General features: G+C 45.7%; 1 protein-coding gene across 3 annotated transcripts in view; it reads right to left on the bottom strand.

The window, feature by feature from the left end:
- Positions 1 to 24881, bottom strand: part of LOC134538547 (nidogen) — a 183762-nt gene extending 158881 nt beyond the window's left edge. For all 3 annotated transcript variants that reach the window (XM_063379965.1, XM_063379966.1, XM_063379967.1), the window contains exons 1-2: positions 24838 to 24881; positions 11275 to 11475 (exon numbers count right to left, since the gene is read on the bottom strand). In XM_063379965.1, coding sequence (XP_063236035.1) covers positions 11275 to 11457 — 183 coding nt within the window. In that variant the 5' untranslated portion in view covers positions 11458 to 11475; positions 24838 to 24881. The remainder of the gene's footprint in view (positions 1 to 11274; positions 11476 to 24837) is intronic.
- Positions 24882 to 25206: the final 325 nt, after the last annotated feature.

Here is a 25206-nt window from a genome sequence, read left to right as displayed (position 1 = left end):
GGCACTCACATAGACGGAGTGGTAGACCTCGCCACAGCAAAGAGCTAGAACACTATGTGATGGGAGAGGTGGCACTCACATAGACGGAGTGGTAGACCTCGCCACAGCAAAGAGCTATAACACTTTGTGATGGGAGAGGTGGCACTCACATAGACGGAGTGGTAGACCTCGCCACAGTGAAGAGCTAGAACACTATGTGATGGGAGAGGTGATACTCACATAGACGGAGTGGTAGACCTCGCCACAGCGAAGAGCTAGAACACTATGTGATGGGAGAGGTGGCACTCACATGGACGGAGTGGTAGACCTCGCCACAGCGAAGAGCTAGAACACTATGTGATGGGAGAGGTGGCACTCACATAGACGGAGTGGTAGACCTCGCCACAGCAAAGAGCTAGAACACTATGTGATGGGAGAGGTGGCACTCACATAGACGGAGTGGTAGACCTCGCCACAGCGAAGAGCTAGAACACTATGTGATGGGAGAGGTGGCACTCACATAGACGGAGTGGTAGACCTCGCCACAGCGAAGAGCTAGAACACTATGTGATGGGAGAGGTGGCACTCAAATAGACGGAGTGGTAGACCTCGCCACAGCAAAGAGCTAGAACACTATGTGATGGGAGAGGTGGCACTCACATAGACGGAGTGGTAGACCTCGCCACAGCGAAGAGCTAGAACACTATGTGATGGGAGAGGTGGCACTCACATGGACGGAGTGGTAGACCTCGCCACAGCGAAGAGCTAGAACACTATGTGATGGGAGAGGTGGCACTCACATAGACGGAGTGGTAGACCTCGCCACAGCGAAGAGCTAGAACACTATGTGATGGGAGAGGTGGCACTCACATGGACGGAGTGGTAGACCTCGCCACAGCGAAGAGCTAGAACACTATGTGATGGGAGAGGTGGCACTCACATGGACGGAGTGGTAGACCTCGCCACAGCGAAGAGCTAGAACACTATGTGATGGGAGAGGTGGCACTCACATAGACGGAGTGGTAGACCTCGCCACAGCGAAGAGCTAGAACACTATGTGATGGGAGAGGTGGCACTCACATAGACGGAGTGGTAGACCTCGCCACAGCGAAGAGCTAGAACACTATGTGATGGGAGAGGTGGCACTCACATAGACGGAGTGGTAGACCTCGCCACAGCGAAGAGCTAGAACACTATGTGATGGGAGAGGTGGCACTCACATAGACGGAGTGGTAGACCTCGCCACAGCGAAGAGCTAGAACACTATGTGATGGGAGAGGTGGCACTCACATAGACGGAGTGGTAGACCTCGCCACAGCGAAGAGCTAGAACACTATGTGATGGGAGAGGTGGCACTCACATAGACGGAGTGGTAGACCTCGCCACAGCAAAGAGCTAGAACACTATGTGAGGGAGAGGTGGCACTCACATAGACGGAGTGGTAGACCTCGCCACAGCGAAGAGCTAGAACACTATGTGATGGGAGAGGTGGCACTCACATGGACGGAGTGGTAGACCTCGCCACAGCGAAGAGCTAGAACACTATGTGATGGGAGAGGTGGCACTCACATAGACGGAGTGGTAGACCTCGCCACAGCGAAGAGCTAGAACACTATGTGATGGGAGAGGTGGCACTCACATGGACGGAGTGGTAGACCTCGCCACAGCGAAGAGCTAGAACACTATGTGATGGGAGAGGTGGCACTCACATGGACGGAGTGGTAGACCTCGCCACAGCGAAGAGCTAGAACACTATGTGATGGGAGAGGTGGCACTCACATAGACGGAGTGGTAGACCTCGCCACAGCGAAGAGCTAGAACACTATGTGATGGGAGAGGTGGCACTCACATAGACGGAGTGGTAGACCTCGCCACAGCGAAGAGCTAGAACACTATGTGATGGGAGAGGTGGCACTCACATAGACGGAGTGGTAGACCTCGCCACAGCGAAGAGCTAGAACACTATGTGATGGGAGAGGTGGCACTCACATAGACGGAGTGGTAGACCTCGCCACAGCGAAGAGCTAGAACACTATGTGATGGGAGAGGTGGCACTCACATAGACGGAGTGGTAGACCTCGCCACAGCGAAGAGCTAGAACACTATGTGATGGGAGAGGTGGCACTCACATAGACGGAGTGGTAGACCTCGCCACAGCGAAGAGCTAGAACACTATGTGATGGGAGAGGTGGCACTCACATAGACGGAGTGGTAGACCACGCCACAGCAAAGAGCTAGAACACTATGCGATGGGAGAGGCGGCACTCACATAGACGGAGTGGTAGACCTCGCCACAGCGAAGAGCTAGAACACTATGTGATGGGAGAGGTGGCACTCACATAGACGGATTGGTAGACCTCGCCACAGCGAAGAGCTAGAACACTATGTGATGGGAGAGGTGGCACTCACATAGACGGAGTGGTAGACCTCGCCACAGCAAAGAGCTAGAACACTATGTGATGGGAGAGGTGGCACTCACATAGACGGAGTGGTAGACCTCGCCACAGGGAAGAGATAGAACACTATGTGATGGGAGAGGTGGCACTCACATAGACGGAGTGGTAGACCTCGCCACAGCGAAGAGCTAGAACACTATGTGATGGGAGAGGTGGCACTCACATGGACGGAGTGGTAGACCTCGCCACAGCGAAGAGCTAGAACACTATGTGATGGAAGAGGTGGCACTCACATGGACGGAGTGGTAGACCTCGCCACAGCGAAGAGCTAGAACACTATGTGATGGGAGAGGTGGCACTCACATAGACGGAGTGGTAGACCTCGCCACAGCGAAGAGCTAGAACACTATGTGATGGAAGAGGTGGCACTCACATAGACGGAGTGGTAGACCTCGCCACAGCAAAGAGCTAGAACACTATGTGATGGGAGAGGTGGCACTCACATAGACGGAGTGGTAGACCTCGCCACAGCGAAGAGCTAGAACACTATGTGATGGGAGAGGTGGCACTCACATGGACGGAGTGGTAGACCTCGCCACAGCGAAGAGCTAGAACACTATGTGATGGGAGAGGTGGCACTCACATAGACGGAGTGGTAGACCTCGCCACAGTGAAGAGCTAGAACACTATGTGATGGGAGAGGTGGCACTCACATAGACGGAGTGGTAGACCTCGCCACAGCGAAGAGCTAGAACACTATGTGATGGGAGAGGTGGCACTCACATAGACGGAGTGGTAACCTCGCCACAGCGAAGAGCTAGAACACTATGTGATGGAAGAGGTGGCACTCACATGGACGGAGTGGTAGACCTCGCCACAGCGAAGAGCTAGAACACTATGTGATGGGAGAGGTGGCACTCACATAGACGGAGTGGTAGACCTCGCCACAGCAAAGAGCTAGAACACTATGTGATGGGAGAGGTGGCACTCACATAGACGGAGTGGTAGACCTCGCCACAGCAAAGAGCTAGAACACTATGTGATGGGAGAGGTGGCACTCACATAGACGGAGTGGTAGACCTCGCCACAGCGGAGTGGTAGACCTCGCCACAGTGAAGAGCTAGAACACTATGTGATGGGAGAGGTGGCACTCACATAGACGGAGTGGTAGACCTCGCCACAGCGAAGAGCTAGAACACTATGTGATGGAAGAGGTGGCACTCACATAGACGGAGTGGTAGACCTCGCCACAGCGAAGAGCTAGAACACTATGTGATGGGAGAGGTGGCACTCACATAGACGGAGTGGTAGACCTCGCCACAGCGGAGTGGTAGACCTCGCCACAGTGAAGAGCTAGAACACTATGTGATGGAAGAGGTGGCACTCACATGGACGGAGTGGTAGACCTCGCCACAGCGAAGAGCTAGAACACTATGTGATGGGAGAGGTGGCACTCACATAGACGGAGTGGTAGACCTCGCCACAGCGAAGAGCTAGAACACTATGTGATGGAAGAGGTGGCACTCACATGGACGGAGTGGTAGACCTCACCACAGCGAAGAGCTAGAACACTATGTGATGGGAGAGGTGGCACTCACATAGACGGAGTGGTAGACCTCGCCACAGCAAAGAGCTAGAACACTATGTGATGGGAGAGGTGGCACTCACATAGACGGAGTGGTAGACCTCGCCACAGCAAAGAGCTAGAACACTATGTGATGGGAGAGGTGGCACTCACATAGACGGAGTGGTAGACCTCGCCACAGCGGAGTGGTAGACCTCGCCACAGTGAAGAGCTAGAACACTATGTGATGGGAGAGGTGGCACTCACATAGACGGAGTGGTAGACCTCGCCACAGCGAAGAGCTAGAACACTATGTGATGGAAGAGGTGGCACTCACATAGACGGAGTGGTAGACCTCGCCACAGCGAAGAGCTAGAACACACTGTGATGGGAGAGGTGGCACTCACATAGACGGAGTGGTAGACCTCGCCACAGTGAAGAGCTAGAACACTATGTGATGGTAGAGGTGGCACTCACATAGACGGAGTGGTAGACCTCGCCACAGCGAAGAGCTAGAACACTATGTGATGGGAGAGGTGGCACTCACATGGACGGAGTGGTAGACCTCGCCACAGCGAAGAGCTAGAACACTATGTTATGGGAGAGGTGGCACTCACATAGACGGAGTGGTAGACCTCGCCACAGCGAAGAGCTAGAACACTATGTGATGGGAGAGGTGGCACTCACATAGACGGAGTGGTAGACCTCGCCACAGCGAAGAGCTAGAACACTATGTGATGGGAGAGGTGGCACTCACATAGACGGAGTGGTAGACCTCGCCACAGTGAAGAGCTAGAACACTATGTGATGGGAGAGGTGGCACTCACATAGACGGAGTGGTAGACCTCGCCACAGCGAAGAGCTAGAACACTATGTGATGGGAGAGGTGGCACTCACATAGACGGAGTGGTAGACCTCGCCACAGCGAAGAGCTAGAACACTATGTGATGGGAGAGGTGGCACTCACATAGACGGAGTGGTAGACCTCGCCACAGCGAAGAGCTAGAACACTATGTGATGGGAGAGGTGGCACTCACATAGACGGAGTGGTAGACCACGCCACAGCAAGGAGCTAGAACACTATGTGATGGGAGAGGCGGCACTCACATAGACGGAGTGGTAGACCTCGCCACAGCGAAGAGCTAGAACACTATGTGATGGGAGAGGTGGCACTCACATAGACGGAGTGGTAGACCTCGCCACAGCAAAGAGCTAGAACACTATGTGATGGGAGAGGTGGCACTCACATAGACGGAGTGGTAGACCTCGCCACAGCGAAGAGCTAGAACACTATGTGATGGGAGAGGTGGCACTCACATAGACGGAGTGGTAGACCTCGCCACAGCGGAGTGGTAGACCTCGCCACAGTGAAGAGCTAGAACACTATGTGATGGGAGAGGTGGCACTCACATAGACGGAGTGGTAGACCTCGCCACAGCGAAGAGCTAGAACACTATGTGATGGAAGAGGTGGCACTCACATAGACGGAGTGGTAGACCTCGCCACAGCGAAGAGCTAGAACACACTGTTATGGGAGAGGTGGCACTCACATAGACGGAGTGGTAGATCTCGCCACAGCGAAGAGCTAGAACACTATGTGATGGGAGAGGTGGCACTCACATAGACGGAGTGGTAGACCTCGCCACAGTGAAGAGCTAGAACACTATGTGATGGGAGAGGTGGCACTCACATAGACGGAGTGGTAGACCTCGCCACAGCGAAGAGCTAGAACACTATGTGATGGAAGAGGTGGCACTCACATAGACGGAGTGGTAGACCTCGCCACAGCGAAGAGCTAGAACACTATGTGATGGGAGAGGTGGCACTCACATAGACGGAGTGGTAGACCTCGCCACAGTGAAGAGCTAGAACACTATGTGATGGGAGAGGTGGCACTCACATAGACGGAGTGGTAGACCTCGCCACAGTGAAGAGCTAGAACACTATGTGATGGGAGAGGTGGCACTCACATAGACGGAGTGGTAGACCTCGCCACAGCGAAGAGCTAGAACACTATGTGATGGGAGAGGTGGCACTCACATAGACGGAGTGGTAGACCTCGCCACAGCGGAGTGGTAGACCTCGCCACAGTGAAGAGCTAGAACACTATGTGATGGGAGAGGTGGCACTCACATAGACGGAGTGGTAGACCTCGCCACAGCGAAGAGCTAGAACACTATGTGATGGAAGAGGTGGCACTCACATAGACGGAGTGGTAGACCTCGCCACAGCGAAGAGCTAGAACACACTGTTATGGGAGAGGTGGCACTCACATAGACGGAGTGGTAGACCTCGCCACAGCGAAGAGCTAGAACACTATGTGATGGGAGAGGTGGCACTCACATAGACGGAGTGGTAGACCTCGCCACAGCGAAGAGCTAGAACACTATGTGATGGGAGAGGTGGCACTCACATAGACGGAGTGGTAGACCTCGCCACAGTGAAGAGCTAGAACACTATGTGATGGGAGAGGTGGCACTCACATAGACGGAGTGGTAGACCTCGCCACAGCGAAGAGCTAGAACACTATGTGATGGGAGAGGTGGCACTCACATAGACGGAGTGGTAGACCTCGCCACAGCGAAGAGCTAGAACACTATGTGATGGGAGAGGTGGCACTCACATAGACGGAGTGGTAGACCTCGCCACAGCGAAGAGCTAGAACACTATGTGATGGGAGAGGTGGCACTCACATAGACGGAGTGGTAGACCACGCCACAGCAAGGAGCTAGAACACTATGTGATGGGAGAGGCGGCACTCACATAGACGGAGTGGTAGACCTCGCCACAGCGAAGAGCTAGAACACTATGTGATGGGAGAGGTGGCACTCACATAGACGGAGTGGTAGACCTCGCCACAGCAAAGAGCTAGAACACTATGTGATGGGAGAGGTGGCACTCACATAGACGGAGTGGTAGACCTCGCCACAGCGAAGAGCTAGAACACTATGTGATGGGAGAGGTGGCACTCACATAGACGGAGTGGTAGACCTCGCCACAGCGGAGTGGTAGACCTCGCCACAGTGAAGAGCTAGAACACTATGTGATGGGCAAGGTGGCACTCACATAGACGGAGTGGTAGACCTCGCCACAGCGAAGAGCTAGAACACTATGTGATGGAAGAGGTGGCACTCACATAGACGGAGTGGTAGACCTCGCCACAGCGAAGAGCTAGAACACACTGTTATGGGAGAGGTGGCACTCACATAGACGGAGTGGTAGACCTCGCCACAGCGAAGAGCTAGAACACTATGTGATGGGAGAGGTGGCACTCACATAGACGGAGTGGTAGACCTCGCCACAGTGAAGAGCTAGAACACTATGTGATGGGAGAGGTGGCACTCACATAGACGGAGTGGTAGACCTCGCCACAGCGAAGAGCTAGAACACTATGTGATGGAAGAGGTGGCACTCACATAGACGGAGTGGTAGACCTCGCCACAGCGAAGAGCTAGAACACTATGTGATGGGAGAGGTGGCACTCACATAGACGGAGTGGTAGACCTCGCCACAGTGAAGAGCTAGAACACTATGTGATGGGAGAGGTGGCACTCACATAGACGGAGTGGTAGACCTCGCCACAGTGAAGAGCTAGAACACTATGTGATGGGAGAGGTGGCACTCACATAGACGGAGTGGTAGACCTCGCCACAGCGAAGAGCTAGAACACTATGTGATGGTTGAGGTGGCACTCACATAGACGGAGTGGTAGACCTCGCCACAGCGGAGTGGTAGACCTCGCCACAGTGAAGAGCTAGAACACTATGTGATGGGAGAGGTGGCACTCACATAGACGGAGTGGTAGACCTCGCCACAGCGAAGAGCTAGAACACTATGTGATGGAAGAGGTGGCACTCACATAGACGGAGTGGTAGACCTCGCCACAGCGAAGAGCTAGAACACACTGTTATGGGAGAGGTGGCACTCACATAGACGGAGTGGTAGACCTCGCCACAGCGAAGAGCTAGAACACTATGTGATGGGAGAGGTGGCACTCACATAGACGGAGTGGTAGACCTCGCCACAGCGAAGAGCTAGAACACACTGTTATGGGAGAGGTGGCACTCACATGGACGGAGTGGTAGACCTCGCCACAGTGAAGAGCTAGAACACTATGTGATGGGAGAGGTGGCACTCACATAGACGGAGTGGTAGACCTCGCCACAGCAAAGAGCTAGAACACTATGTGATGGGAGAGGTGGCACTCACATAGACGGAGTGGTAGACCTCGCCACAGTGAAGAGCTAGAACACTATGTGATGGGAGAGGTGGCACTCACATAGACGGAGTGGTAGACCTCGCCACAGCAAAGAGCTAGAACACTATGTGATGGGAGAGGTGGCACTCACATAGACGGAGTGGTAGACCTCGCCACAGCAAAGAGCTAGAACACTATGTGATGGGAGAGGTGGCACTCACATAGACGGAGTGGTAGACCTCGCCACAGCGGAGTGGTAGACCTCGCCACAGTGAAGAGCTAGAACACTATGTGATGGGAGAGGTGGCACTCACATAGACGGAGTGGTAGACCTCGCCACAGCGAAGAGCTAGAACACTATGTGATGGAAGAGGTGGCACTCACATAGACGGAGTGGTAGACCTCGCCACAGCGAAGAGCTAGAACACACTGTGATGGGAGAGGTGGCACTCACATAGACGGAGTGGTAGACCTCGCCACAGTGAAGAGCTAGAACACTATGTGATGGGAGAGGTGGCACTCACATAGACGGAGTGGTAGACCTCGCCACAGTGAAGAGCTAGAACACTATGTGATGGGAGAGGTGGCACTCACATAGACGGAGTGGTAGACCTCGCCACAGCGAAGAGCTAGAACACTATGTGATGGGAGAGGTGGCACTCACATAGACGGAGTGGTAGACCTCGCCACAGTGAAGAGCTAGAACACTATGTGATGGGAGAGGTGGCACTCACATAGACGGAGTGGTAGACCTCGCCACAGTGAAGAGCTAGAACACTATGTGATGGGAGAGGTGGCACTCACATAGACGGAGTGGTAGACCTCGCCACAGTGAAGAGCTAGAACACTATGTGATGGGAGAGGTGGCACTCACATAGACGGAGTGGTAGACCTCGCCACAGCAAAGAGCTAGAACACTATGTGATGGGAGAGGTGGCACTCACATAGACGGAGTGGTAGACCTCGCCACAGTGAAGAGCTAGAACACTATGTGATGGGAGAGGTGGCACTCACATAGACGGAGTGGTAGACCTCGCCACAGTGAAGAGCTAGAACACTATGTGATGGGAGAGGTGGCACTCACATAGACGGAGTGGTAGACCTCGCCACAGCAAAGAGCTAGAACACTATGTGATGGAAGAGGTGGCACTCACATGGACGGAGTGGTAGACCTCGCCACAGCGAAGAGCTAGAACACTATGTGATGGGAGAGGTGGCACTCACATAGACGGAGTGGTAGACCTCGCCACAGCGAAGAGCTAGAACACTATGTGATGGAAGAGGTGGCATTCACATGGACGGAGTGGTAGACCTCGCCACAGCGAAGAGCTAGAACACTATGTGATGGGAGAGGTGGCACTCACATAGACGGAGTGGTAGACCTCGCCACAGTGAAGAGCTAGAACACTATGTGATGGGAGAGGTGGCACTCACATAGACGGAGTGGTAGACCTCGCCACAGTGAAGAGCTAGAACACTATGTGATGGGAGAGGTGGCACTCACATAGACGGAGTGGTAGACCTCGCCACAGCAAAGAGCTAGAACACTATGTGATGGGAGAGGTGGCACTCACATAGACGGAGTGGTAGACCTCGCCACAGTGAAGAGCTAGAACACTATGTGATGGGAGAGGTGGCACTCACATAGACGGAGTGGTAGACCTCGCCACAGTGAAGAGCTAGAACACTATGTGATGGGAGAGGTGGCACTCACATAGACGGAGTGGTAGACCTCGCCACAGCAAAGAGCTAGAACACTATGTGATGGAAGAGGTGGCACTCACATGGACGGAGTGGTAGACCTCGCCACAGCGAAGAGCTAGAACACTATGTGATGGGAGAGGTGGCACTCACATAGACGGAGTGGTAGACCTCGCCACAGCGAAGAGCTAGAACACTATGTGATGGGAGAGGTGGCACTCACATAGACGGAGTGGTAGACCTCGCCACAGTGAAGAGCTAGAACACTATGTGATGGGAGAGGTGGCACTCACATAGACGGAGTGGTAGACCTCGCCACAGCGAAGAGCTAGAACACTATGTGATGGGAGAGGTGGCACTCACATAGACGGAGTGGTAGACCTCGCCACAGCAAAGAGCTAGAACACTATGTGATGGGAGAGGTGGCACTCACATAGACGGAGTGGTAGACCTCGCCACAGCAAAGAGCTAGAACACTATGTGATGGGAGAGGTGGCACTCACATAGACGGAGTGGTAGACCTCGCCACAGCGGAGTGGTAGACCTCGCCACAGTGAAGAGCTAGAACACTATGTGATGGGAGAGGTGGCACTCACATAGACGGAGTGGTAGACCTCGCCACAGCGAAGAGCTAGAACACTATGTGATGGAAGAGGTGGCACTCACATAGACGGAGTGGTAGACCTCGCCACAGCGAAGAGCTAGAACACACTGTGATGGGAGAGGTGGCACTCACATAGACGGAGTGGTAGACCTCGCCACAGTGAAGAGCTAGAACACTATGTGATGGGAGAGGTGGCACTCACATAGACGGAGTGGTAGACCTCGCCACAGTGAAGAGCTAGAACACTATGTGATGGGAGAGGTGGCACTCACATAGACGGAGTGGTAGACCTCGCCACAGCAAAGAGCTAGAACACTATGTGATGGGAGAGGTGGCACTCACATAGACGGAGTGGTAGACCTCGCCACAGTGAAGAGCTAGAACACTATGTGATGGGAGAGGTGGCACTCACATAGACGGAGTGGTAGACCTCGCCACAGTGAAGAGCTAGAACACTATGTGATGGGAGAGGTGGCACTCACATAGACGGAGTGGTAGACCTCGCCACAGTGAAGAGCTAGAACACTATGTGATGGGAGAGGTGGCACTCACATAGACGGAGTGGTAGACCTCGCCACAGCAAAGAGCTAGAACACTATGTGATGGGAGAGGTGGCACTCACATAGACGGAGTGGTAGACCTCGCCACAGTGAAGAGCTAGAACACTATGTGATGGGAGAGGTGGCTCTCACATAGACGGAGTGGTAGACCTCGCCACAGCGAAGAGCTAGAACACTATGTGATGGGAGAGGTGGCACTCACATAGACGGAGTGGTAGACCTCGCCACAGCGAAGAGCTAGAACACTATGTGATGGGAGAGGTGGCACTCACATAGACGGAGTGGTAGACCTCGCCGTAGAAGTGGATGGGCACTCGCAGCGTGATCTCCGGACTGGCGCAGTCGTCCAGCTCGCGGGGCAGGCTGGCGTCCAGGCTCTGGCCGTAAGGATACAGCTCTTCCCGAGGGATGGCCTGGCACGCAGCAGCGAGCAGCAGCAGCACCAGCGCCGCCATGGTCGCACACCGGTGCGTCTGCATCAGGCACGAGCATGTTTCACAACTACAAACATTTCACAGTTCTGCTTATGTTTAGTTAAGGATGAACTTTTGGATTTTATGATTTATTTCCCTTTGGTCGAGCATATGGATTACAAATATTGTTGATTAAAATTTTATATTTTCACTAATTGTTTTCGTATTATTCTTTTAAGGCGGCGAAAAGCACATTAAAGTTAACAAAAACTAGATCCTTCCCCGAGAGAATAAGTTTAAAATGCCAGATACATTCATGCGTTATTTTAGTCTTAATTTTCTAGAATTTTGTCTTTCTAACTGTAAATAATATCAAATTCGCTCGAAAATCAATAATAATTGCTCATTCGAATTTCCAGTTTTACTACTCTTCGGTTTTTTGATGTGGTAAGAATATAAATTAAATTTAAAAATAGAGTACTAAATTGAAAGAGAATTTAGTACGGACTTCAGACTGACAGAATGAGAATGCTTCAATGTAACAAAATTAATATTCGCTCTGGCGAAGGATTTACAACCATGACAAGATTTCTCAACAGCATATAATATAAAACTACTTCTCATCAGGACATGTCCCTACAAGAAAATTATTTTATTGAGCAAAATAATTATAAAACAATATTATGTGGGCAAAAATACTGTAATGAATTTTGTTCTCTTCCATTTTAAATAGCTTAGTATCAAATTATAGTAACTAATACATATAGCATTTTACATGTAACTTGGGTCAAATCTGACAGTTCTTAAAAGAATTACCTCTGGTACACATTTATTTGCCAACTGTCACTTGCAAAGAGCATCACATGATGTTTGTTTACGGACATTGACAGCCACGTGAAGTTGTTTTCGAACTCTGTTGACAAATGAACAGAGGCGGGAGGATAAGTAGACCGTTGGTACGACTTTTAAGAACTGACACATCCGAGACAAGTTACATAGCGGAGACTTTTTTAAAGATGAATCTTTGCCAAATGAGTGCATTTTTACAGAGTTTATAATTATTTTGGTAAAATGATTATATTAAGCCCAGAAATATTCAATTATCAAGGGTAAGTATGTATTATTGTGAAACGAACATTTAGGAACACCCAGATAATTTACAAAGATTTATGAACATGTGCGAGCAAAATAATTAATTAAGCTAACATAAATGACAGTTAGTAGGGTGGGGCTATAGTACACTCCCTGCATGTCCGCTCTGAAATCACAGCGCAGTCCGAGAGGACACAAAGGACTCTCGTGTGACCAGCATTCATATTTTTCATTTTTGTTTGTCCTTAGGTCCTAAGGTAAATCTCCAAGTCGTACCGTTTGTTCCTTGTCCCAGGAAATTGCTCATGCATACAATGTGGCTTAATCTCTTTGGTAATAAACACAGTCCCATTTTTGACACTCTTACTACAAAATATTACAACGTCAAATATTTACACGCAACTTAACTTCCCTGCAAGTACATTTGGACAAACCTGCAACACATTATTCAGAACTGTATGGAATTATTAGTTTGGATTTGTTTAAGTTGGTATCTTTACCATAGTGTTACAAAAAACGTGTGTTTCTGAGATCACGGTCAATCAGACAGACCTGGTAACTTCCTCTCCTTTGTCTTGGCGTGTCTCGTCCGCTCAGTGAAGCTCGCAGCGGCCTGCGAACTAACGGCGATAGTAGTAGTTCAGCCCGTCATCAACATTGTGTTAAATGAAAGTTTAGTGAAAATATATTAGTCCTAATTGTGTCTCCATTCCTTATTTTTTTTATAATAAATATTTTTTTCATTCGTTTGGGTGCTTGGTAAATGTCTGATTCTTACCAATGCCTTAAACTTTTACCAAAGTTGAAATGTTTCAGGAATATGTTTAAAATTATTGTCAAGTCAGGGGCGTGGCTCAGAGGAACACAGGGAACTGGAGCTCTTCTGAATATTGATCTCGAGAAAGCCTTCGACAGGGTGAATTGGCCATTCCTGGACAGGGCGCTCCAGCACCTATACTTCCCACCAACAATACTGGCAATCTTATGTATGTTCCGTGGGAACATAACTTCGAGGTTGTCTATCAACGGCAGATTCGGTGACGAATTTTCGATCCTATCATCGGTCAGACAAGGATGCCCACTCTCGATGGTGTTTTTCGTAATACACATTGAGCCCGTTATCAGGAAGTTCACTGCCACTCTCTCAGGCCTGAGCATTAATGGGAACCAATTAACATGCATTGGCTATGCCTGCGATGTTACAATCATTGTGCGTAGTGAGCAGGAAATAACAGCTGCTCACAATAGTCTGTCCACATACCACCAAGGAACACAGATTATTTTCAATAGGGATACAAGCTGCAGTAGTGAAGTCTACGGTGTGTTAGGTAAGTTCAGGGAAGCTAGGTGGCAGATTTGCAGTTAAAACTGTACAAAGAGTTTGTCAGAATTTTTTTAAACTTACAAAAATTAATTGTGTAATGATATAAAAAAAGAAACATTTTTATGATCTTTTATATCGCAAGGATGACAGAATATTAATTTTTTAACCTTGGTTTTTGAAATAAGTGGCTTTTTCGTAAGATAGTAAACTATTTTTTTAACATTAATAATTACCACTTAATTTCCCCGCGCAGTAGTGTCTTACTACAGACAGTTTCTTTACTCATATAAACGATGTTATTTCGAATGTATTCATCGACGATTTGCACTCGACATGGTCGTAGCAAACCATTAACTGGAGTCAATGTTACAAATGCATAGCTTATTTTGGCCAATATTGTGTTGCATATCTATTTTAATTTAAAAAAAAAATTGGTTGTCTGTAAAGTCGGTTTACGGACGATAGTTTAACGTGACAACGTCATAACAAAACATTGATGAAATGATTGCATACTTTTATGAATAAAATTGAATCATTTTTATTGAATTATCATACTATTTTGTATGGATACAAAGATTAAGTGAAATGGAATCTACAATTGAATTGATAAATTTACTTTTATTTGCACTCATTAATTCAAATATGTTTATTACTTTAACGAAGAGATTATTTTAACTATAACTTTTATACATGTTTGCTATTTAACTTCTTCCAATCTGTGTTATTCTGTTAAGGATAGGACGATGATAGGAAAAGTAGGAAACGAATGGGAGTGTTTAAGTTAATGTGCCTCGAAAAAGTCTAATAGATGGTTGTTCCAATCGAGTGGAAGAGAGATAGATGCGGCGCAAGCGTACAATGAGCGTAACGGGACAATGTGCGTTACGGGACACTTTTTCGTGCGTGCAGCCGGCGTTCATCGATTTATTAGACGTCACGTCAAAAAACACCGACAAGAAACTTATTTAGACATAAATTAGGCAATTAAACTAATTAATAATGTTATCATATGTATCTTCGAATTTACTTTAATGGAAATCAAACCGCTCCAAAACTTCAACATTTGTTCATAATCGCCGTTTCAAGAACATGTAAAAACAGTTTAACGTACATTTCCTTATACCAACTAAACCAGAGTGATGTCACAAATTGTTAGATAGAGACAGAGATAGATGCGCAAAAGAACATCGTTATAGTTTCAGGATGGATGCGATACAACCGAGCATCGGGCTGGTAATTGCGTGTGTGGTGCGCCAATATGCACTTTAGCTTTGCATGGCACTGCATCAACTTTGTGCTCTCTCACACACACACACACATACTTTTGAAGCTAAGGCTCAGATTTTTGTTAAGCTTTCAACTCCGAAATGTTACCTAGTTCTATCACGACCCTATTAGTCATGAACAGCGATCGTTTGGTTTGCACTGTAAGAAGCACTGGAACTTTGATAGTTTAAAAGACTTATTTAACTACAAGCATAATTGGGCTTTGTGTTCTAAGCATGAGTGCATTTCTGAACCGTTCTCTTTTCTTTACACCCAATATTGAACTTCTGTTTGAGCAGGCTATACCTCTACCTAAACTTCTTTGATGTTCGCGCATGAGACTATGCTGGGGCTAATGAACTGTAGGGCACCTCAACCAGCGAGTCGTGGGTCGCGAGACAGCCGCCTCGCTAACAAAGCTAACTGGACGAGCTGTAGGCAGCTCCGGCGACAAAGACGAGGGCGTGTGACGGGGCGTGAACACTCAGGCGTACCTTCGCTGCCTGCATAACCGACGAGACCTGCAACGCCATTCGTCAGACAAGTGACTTTCTCACCGACGAGTATTCTAAGCACGGAACACTTTCGTTTATGTCTTACTAGCGACCCACCCCGACTTCGCACGGGTGCAATGCTGATACTAAATATACTACAGAATGTCTTCATATACAACGTTCACAGCTTTTTTGTCATTAGACGCGCTATTTATAGGCCCCCCGGCCGGTAACGCCGCAGCCGCTACGTCCCTGCATTTTAAATCTGTAGTATCTTCGAAAACATGCATTTAAATTACATGCTGTACAGGGCCATATTGATCTATATCAATTGCACAATGTGTTTAAGGTACTTAATTGGATAAGGATTAATGCTGTATTGCTTAAAATCGATTCGTAAATAAGCCATTATTTCTCGTAAAAAGTAAAGGATAAAAAATAGTTATTGTGGGTTATCCCTAAGAGATATACATATACCATCGCGGACATTTTGTAGACCTTTTTAAGGTGTACAATACTGTAGTACATTATTTTGATCTATCTCGTAGGGTTCAGCCAGCCAGCGCAAAAAAAAAATGTGTATTTACATCACATTAGAAACCTCAAACATTATCAGTGTTTCTCTACTATATTATGCATGTATTATACATATAAACCTTCCTCTTGAATCATTCTATCTATTAAAAGAAACCGCATCAAAATCCGTTGCGTAGTTTTAAAGATCTAAGCATACATAGGGACAGACAGACAGCGGGAAGCGACATTATTTTATACTATGTATAGTGATACCGCCGCAAATACAGTTTCGGTGGTATTGGAGTTTGACTTTTTTTTCGTGAATCCACAGGACCTAATTTTGTATATATTTTAGTCTGTTACATTTATTTCTTCAAGGGCTTTAACAGACTGTATTTAACTACTTATATTACGCATATTTGTACATGTATAATTACATTTTTAATTACCATTTTTTTCAGCCAGCTTAAATGTATGTTAAGTATTGTAGACTTCCTTTATTGGATTACAGCAATGGAGACTAATTTACGTTTTACTATTTTGTCGTGCCGCAGCACTATTAATACAATGTACTCTAATATTTTAGTTATACTAGGGATTGTCATACTGGTGTGTAAACGCAACACTATTTTGAACCTAGCAAATGTTTTTGAATGTTTGAGGCAACTTTCTTTTCGCAAATCCTAGGTCACGTTAATTATTTTGCTCTGTTAACATTCTTGCTGAGGCTTATTCTAGGCGACTGCCTCCTCTGTTTAGTGTTAGGTTAGACCCGCACGCTGCAGTCTAAGGGAAATTGTCTTGCATGTTAGTGTTTCTCAGCCGTCCCAAGTCAGTCATCGACTCAGTAATGTATTCTAATTCGTTTGAAGTCCACAAAATAAAAAATAATAATTGTAAGTGCTGATTTGGTAACAGGAATTCAGCAACTAAAGGAAACTGATACAATTGCATGGCTCATATAGAAAGAAAAAAATTCTCAGAAATAAATAGGAGCACACGGAGAACACAATCAGCAATCTTGCCAAAAAAAACTATTAGAATATTACCAAAGTAATCAGGAGCACATAGATACAACCATCACAATATTAACTAGATAAATCAGGAGCAAATGGAGAAAATGAACTAAAGTCTTGCTACACCTAGTTCAGCGAATTTTACATTTAGACTATATATATACATACATATATTAAGTCTTGCATAATAATATGCTTAGCATATAATGGTTACGAATATGCATATACATAATAAGTATACAGCTATGCTAGGTGTAATATGTTAAATATGCAAGCATACATCTAAATGTATTCACTGAACTGGATTACTGTAGTATTATATATCTATAGTAGTTTACTGACTACCCCCAGTCTTGAAACAACCATGAGTAGAGTGCAGATATGGAGCACAAGCACGATGGATCGCTAGAAGGAAGTAAACCTTGGGGCAAGTGGAGGAGACATCCTGACCGGCCACACGCCATCTACCAGCTGCTCCAACACACGACCTAGCCCAAGAGTGACGTATTGCACTCAATCGTCGCCAATCACTTACATCCTGCGGAACATGCATCAAAGAGCCAGGGGCATCAGAGCAATTCCGCCTAACACTCTAACATACTCTTTAACATGCACTCGCAACATTCTCGCAACACTGTGCCCTCTGACACTCTCTAATGCTCTCTCACCCTCTAACACCCTCTCACATTATAATGCTCTCTCACGCCTTTGAATGCTCTCTAACACCTTCTAATGCTCTCTGACACCCTCTAACACCCTCTCACACCTTATAATGCTCTCTCACGCCTTCTAATGGTCTCCACGCCTTATAATGCTCTCTAACACCTTCTAATGCTCTCCAACACCTTATAATGCTCTGACACCCTCTAACACCCTCTTACACCTTATAATGCTCTCTCACGCCTTCTAATGGTCTCCACGCCTTATAATGCTCTGTAACACCTTCTAATGCTCTCCAACACATTCTAATGCTCCCTGACACCCTCTAACACCCTCTCACACCTTATAATGCTCTCTCACGCCTTCTAATGGTCTCTCACACCTTATAATGCTCTCTCACGCCTTCTAATGCTCTCTCACGCCTTATAATGGTCTCCACGCCATCTAATACTCTCTCACAACTTCCAATACTATCTCATGTCCTCTCACATACATTCGCACCCATTTCATTTCACGACTTATTACGCTCTTTCGCACCTCTTACACCTTCTCACACTCTTTTACGTTCTCTCATTTTTCTCTTACGACCTCTCACGCTCTCCCAAAATCTCAAGACATTCTCTCGGCGTCTCGTGACTGTAAACTCTCTCTATCTCTTACACCTTCGCGCCCTATCATGAACTCTCAAACTCTCAGACACTCTAATATCTCCTTTGCCTTCACTAGCCCTTTTTCACCCTATTACACACTCACACCTCTTATATCTTCCTAACTCTTCTCATTCCTATTTACATCGTGCCATCTCACACCCTCTTTCATCATCTTATATTATCACACTCTCTCAGCCCTCTTACCTACACTGCTCACACACTCCCATACCCTCTCACATCATTTTATGCCCTTTCTAACTCTTTCACGCCTGTTTCTATACTCTCACACCCTCTTGCACATATTTCGCCCTATCGCAATCTCTCATACCTTCTCAATGATTTCTTTCTCAAGGCATCTTATCAAAATAACAAGGATATATCACACTTTCCTATAGTAAACCTATAAAATATTTTCTTTCAGATCGCTCATAATTTAAAACACTTGTTTTCGTAGTCAAAAATCGTGTAGGAAAACAAAACAATAATTTTCTAATCATAGATAGGTGTAACTAAGAAACCGTAGTAGTATATACATGCTGATACTGGCACAGGGTTCTGCAGGTGGAACCATGTGAAGTCGATCACAACTTGGATTGTGGCATCACGGTGGCCATCTTGGATGACCTTGATCTTAAAAAAATGCCAACAATTCTCAAAAAAATGACTCATAGATCCCAGTTTTTAGGAAAACACTTCAGCCAGAAAATATTTTTAAAAATCTGAAAAATAAAAAATTCCCTTTTCGAGAGAAAATTTTCCTTTTCGAGGGAAAAATTCCCATCTTATTCCGCAAAATAAGTGCTGGTAGCTTGAAAAGTCTTAAAAGTGGCTTAAGACTCCTAAAAACTAGCCCCCTAAGCTGCACAAGTCACGACCTTGATCATTAGGATGCCGTCGCCGCCATTTTGGATGGTGTTATGTCCGCCATCTTGAAAATCCGTTATCATCAGAATTTTTTTGGGAAAAAAATAAAAATTCATTAAAACAATATTTAATTACAATGTTAATAAAGATGGACCATCGGCAAGTGAAAAACTAAATATGTTTGAATGTTGGCGCCGCTGTGTGACATGGACTCTGGGTGGAGACAGTTCTGTTCCCCTTCCGTTTAGTTTGAACTTCCTCCCCTCCTTGCCCCTTACCCACCGTTTCCCCTCCGTGCATGCGCATGTGAGGGAGAGTAAATTTTATAAGATTAGCAATTAGATATCCTCCCTTTGGTAGCTTCCACTGAGGCAGCTTGCCTTGGGACTTAACTTTAACTCAGTACCTGTGGGATCGTCGTGTTTCGGCAGCATTCTGTGAGTGCGTTCGAGATCATTTAACTGCAACTTTTTTATGATGTTTTGATAACCCTTTGAAGTTTCCTTTCTAGTTTTTAGATTCAGTTGGCTCGCGGTTTTGATGAGTTTTGGTTTAGAATAGCACTCGCTGAGGCTACTAGCTGAAATAATTTTAGGATATCGTTTGGTATTTTAACATTTATGGCTCTTTAAACAATTTTAAAAAATATATATAAGTATTAGATCAAACCAAAGTAGTATAGGTTGGCCTGTCCGGCACCAGGCACCAGGCGCGTGGTGGTGGTGGGGTCAATGACCGACCGACCTCTGACGTCACGGCGGCCATCTTGGACTCCAAAATTCCTCAAAAATGACTCAAAATGACTCAAAATATCCCGTTTTGAGGAAAAATTTCTCGTTTTCTTCCACAAAAATTCAAAAATTAGGATTTCTAAAAACCTTAAAATACTTTGCCTTACAAAGAACACATATTCATAAAAGCGGTTTAAAAGTCCTAAGAGCTAGCCGCTCTAAGCCACTGACTAGGATTATGACGTCACCATTGCAAATTCCGTTACGGCCATCTTGAAAATATTTATTTATTAACCGATTTTAATTTAAAAAATGTTAAAATTCATAAAAAAATCAATAAATAAAATTGTAATAAAAATATTTTTAAAGCATACTTTTACGACATGGAACTCGGAGTCCTCGGTTCAAACCCAGTGAGGGCAAAAATTAAAAAAAAAAAATAGTGACCGATCCTTCCCTCATGGAGGCTGCTGGCAGACTGACCCCCACCACTTTTTTCATAGCATATATATTATCAGGTAGTATGACGTCATGTCCGCCATCTTGAAAATCCGTATTTTTAAAGCTAGAAAATAGGGAAAAAATTTAAAAATTATAAAAAATATTTATCAATAAAATTTTAAAAAAATCTTTAAAAACACCGTTGCCCTTTTGTTACGGCCGCCATCTTGGAAATCCGTAATTTTTATGATAGAAATTTGGAAAAAAATTCAAACATTATAATACAATTTTATTAAACGCATTTTAATAAAATAATATTTAAATCACACGCCTTGATGTCCTCGGTTCTAACCCACTAAGAGATAAATTAAAAAAATGTCGATAGATCCTTATTCCATGAAAGCCACCTGCCGACTGACCCATGCAGCGGGGCGAGGGGGGGGGGGGGGGCGCCGGACTGTGCGAGTTGGCATTGGCTCTCCCGCGCGGAGTTCGCGAGTGAAACATGAGTCCACGTGATATGTCTACTATAAAGACTTGCAGCTGAACAGCGGTTTATGACTTTACGAGTTCACGAGTGTTTGTAGTGCTAGCTTGTCGGCTATTCACTGGGTGCCGTGCGTATTTTCCCTCTGTCTACTAGAGATGCAGTTGAGCTCTACTCGCCCACTTGCAAATCAAGGATCGTGAAGTAGAGACCGGAAAAATTCGCGAATTCATTTCGCGATAGGCTAAAATACAAATAGTTATACCTCAGTGTTGCCTCTGATATTGGCTCACAACTCACCTGGATGGCTCTGGGCCAATGAGAAACACGATACCAAAGCTTTATCGAATCACAGGCTGCTACGTTGGGACGTCTCACAAACACAGCAGCCAATGAGTGGGTGGCATTTGACCGAGTGTACGTAGAACTATGGAGTTCATCCTGCAGGTCATTGAACCCGCGAATTTTTCCGGTCCCTATCGTGAAGTGTGATGGTATAAGTAGACGGGCCATGAGTACGCTCTGCACCACGCTGACAACACTGGGTTTCAAGTAAGTGGATAAGTGGATCAGGTTAAAAAAACTTTTCTACGCCATTCGCGCCGTATTTTACACCGGTGTTGCCCTTTTGACTTTCAAATGCATCCAGAATGACGTCACTGTACCTGAACATCATCTACTTGAATCGTAGAATTTTACTGCGTAGTGCATCCTCCTTGGCAGTTTAAGGATTATGTATGAATTTCACAACTATTTTGCAAAGAATAATTTTTAAATTTCATTTTTGCTGGTCAGCTTAATAAAATAATAAGTGAATCTCACTTAAGTTCACTGGATTTAGACTTGTTTTACTTACCTTCGCTCCAGGACCCGTATTACGAACTTAATGGACTTTATATGGTTTTATTTTAAATTAATTATTATCTTAAATCTTGTATAGTTTTAAGTTTATAGTCATTTTCAACCAAAAAAAGTATCGAATCGCAAGTGTCCCAGTCAGTGGTGTAGTTCCAAATTTTACTATTCAATGTTGGGTCCCTTTCTTTTTGATATGGACACACGTGTAATCATTTTGCACTTTTCTCATTTTGCTCTTTAGGTAATATTATTTTTCAAGTTTGTTATATTTTTACCTGCAAATGCATATTTTGATTATCCATGCGCCGTACATTCGTTCACACGCTTGCGCATGGTAAAATATTCTCGTGAATTAAAAAAAATATGTGTTCCTTTGTAATTTGAGTTCATGTATCACTGCTAACCGTGCAGCCTTAATTTTAGTTTGTCTGCTACTCACTTCTGTCCACTCCCGGAATTTGGTCGGAGAGACATTTTTTTAAATGGAGAAGCAGCCAGTCGAGGTGCGGGGCGAGGGAGGCAACAGCAGCCAGATGGCATACAAGATGGCGGCAATGCATCCTGTAGTTGAGGTTATTACCGAAGCAGCTTATGGCGGCTTGTTCTTAGTAGTTGTAAACACCTTTAAGGTCATTTGAGCCACCGGCACTTTTGGGGACATAAAATAGGAAACTTTCTCTCGAAATAATTTTTTTTTTTCAAGACGGATAGTTATTATTTTTAATATTTTCTTGCGAATAATTTTTCCTTAAAACTGAAAATGTTGAGTCATTTTGGCGATTTTTTTTGCAATTTTTTAACTCAATTTTGGCATATTGTTGGCCAATTTTAAAAGTCGAGGTCAAGGTCATTCAAGATGGCCACTCTGATATCACAATGCGAGATAGGTTGGCTCTGCAATGCTCCACGTGGTGAACCTTGACATGTATCGGCATTTCTAAACTACTAACATATATATTTCTAAAGTGCTAAAGGCCATTTAGCTGCACTGCAGCCGTCATGAACATCCTCTTAACTGTGCGCTCGTTCTGGATGAGATGTGCCTTACCTGCACTGCACGACGTAGACTAACAGACACGGCCATGGCCAAGGTCTCATGCAATAATTACAGCCTGCCACTTTGGGTGTGTTCTCGGAATTATCTACATTAAACGAATGAACTGGGAGTTTTAATAACGTAATAAATAAGGACAGGTCTTCAATTACTAATGTTAACAAATGTAATACCAGTTTTCTTAAAAAAAAAAAAAATTAAACATGTCTGCTCATGGATGGTACAGGACAGTAGCTGGTTAATATCCACAGAAGAATCCGTCTATGAGAACTTAATGGATGGATTCGACAGAGGCATCACCACACCCAATAATTAAGTTTAACAATGATACATCCCACGAGACTTAATGAGTGACTCAGTAACATTGCATTAATTATTATTCATCGGTTTTATAACTTACATAGCAAGTTTTTTCCAAACTGTGAATAAGAACCCCAGTGACACTTAAGAGCACACCTACATAGAAGCCTATTCGACTCAACACCACCGCATTATATTTAGGAGCACTGGCGCTAGGAACTCGACCGCAGTTGCACTTGCAGCTATTAATAGCACTCGACTCCACTCAACACATCGCATGTCGGCGACTGAACACAATAAATACAGTATATGTGGCACTGCCCGCCTCTTGTTATCTCTGTGACTGACTTCGAAGGGAACACATTCGTGAGTTGTAATTATGTATAAGTTTATTCATTGAATTTTTCCAACACAATTTTTAATGCAATTTTTATTAAATTTTTTAACTGCATCAAAAGACAGAAAAGAAAAAAAATAATCGTATTACAAATTCTTTAGCTACGTCTACGAGTTCAGATACATAAACCGAATAAACATATACTTGACAATTTTCTTTAATAGCAATCAGTTAGCGTTAGCGTATTTAACAAAAAAAAAGATACAGAGAGAATAGCAATAATAGTTTAAGAAATAGTTGGAAATGCATCGTTATTATACTCTTCCTTTTTTGGCAGTATAAAAGTAGAGGGACCTGTTAGGTTATACATTTATACACACTTCATGTGAACACTTTCGGGTTAATTATTTAGAATAAGATTAGAGGTATTAGCTGGTTTCCATTACCTGTACCCTTTAATTTACTTAATTCGACGTACAATATTTTAAATAATAATATACATAATTGATCAGAAATTCATGCATATTTCTGGAAAAGATTTCGAGACTAGCTGAAAGTTAAAACACTGTACCTTCGTCTGCATTTCGTGATTGGGTGATTTTCTTTCAGGTAGGTACATGTCGATTGTTACAAAACCAATCACAGTAATTCAGTGCGGAAGCAAACTCTACCTGACTACCCCGGTCAAATGAGGCAACGTCTTTCGCAATCAGCCGCCAATCACAAGGAAGAAACCGCTGGTGCAAGTATAACTTGCTGTAGTTTAATAGGCGTTCAGATTGATTTTTCCGCGAAAAATGCCTGACCCTATTCATCAGTTAAGCAGAAGTTACCACTTCCAGTAGAATGTTTTCACAATTTACAGCCTCGCTCGTTCAGGCCATGATCTATCTACATTTCACATGTTGGTGTCATCTTATTCCCACAATAATATCTAAATAACAAATTAGTTAAGTTAAATAGGTCCCCGACACACACACACGTGTGTGTGTATAACTTTTGATAGCTAATGTAACAATGAGTACCGAGATGAAGAATATTGTTTGTCACATGTTTCCATCAGTTAAATTTTCTGTACCTGGTCAGAAATTCCATTAGCAATGCATTGGGGTGATTAAGTCATATTGGTTCCTAGATCTTTAGTGAAATATGTAAATACCTGATACCACCACCATAATGCCTTACCCACAAATAACCTCGAAGCGACTGTCTGATTGTTTTCTTTCAACAGCTAGTTGCGGGAAGCATTTAATAAAGGCCAGTATTCGGAATGAACGGGACCACTCACAGCCCAGTATGGCGCCTGCAAGCAGCGCCGAGCCGCCCACTCACCTCGGCAAGCCTCGCACAGCTGCGCCGCTCACGCCAATCACCGCACGACTGGCTACAGCCGCTCGCTTCCCCAGGGGGTGCCCACGCGCGGTGTTGCCAACTTGACGGCCGGCGCGCGAGGTTATTTTAGGGGTCCGGCCGCCCGCGGCTGCCTGTGGGAGGCAGCGCTCTGCCTGCCGCCACTGCCGCGGGCTTCATCCCAGGTTGAAACACACGCCGGTGTGCGTGTCAAGTTCACGGCCAGGCGTGCAAACCGAGCCGTCCATCACGCAACATTCTAAATCATTGTCATAATACTCACCCCACCTATAGCATGTAGCATAAGAAATGTCATCGCACGGAGAGAAAAGTCCGACGGCGCGCAATAAC

The sequence above is a fragment of the Bacillus rossius genome, chromosome 13 (assembly GCF_032445375.1).
Source record: "Bacillus rossius redtenbacheri isolate Brsri chromosome 13, Brsri_v3, whole genome shotgun sequence".
NCBI classification, from domain to species: domain Eukaryota; kingdom Metazoa; phylum Arthropoda; class Insecta; order Phasmatodea; family Bacillidae; genus Bacillus; species Bacillus rossius.
The sequence above is the reverse complement of the archived record's forward strand: the minus strand, read 5'-3'. Positions and strand labels throughout refer to the sequence as shown.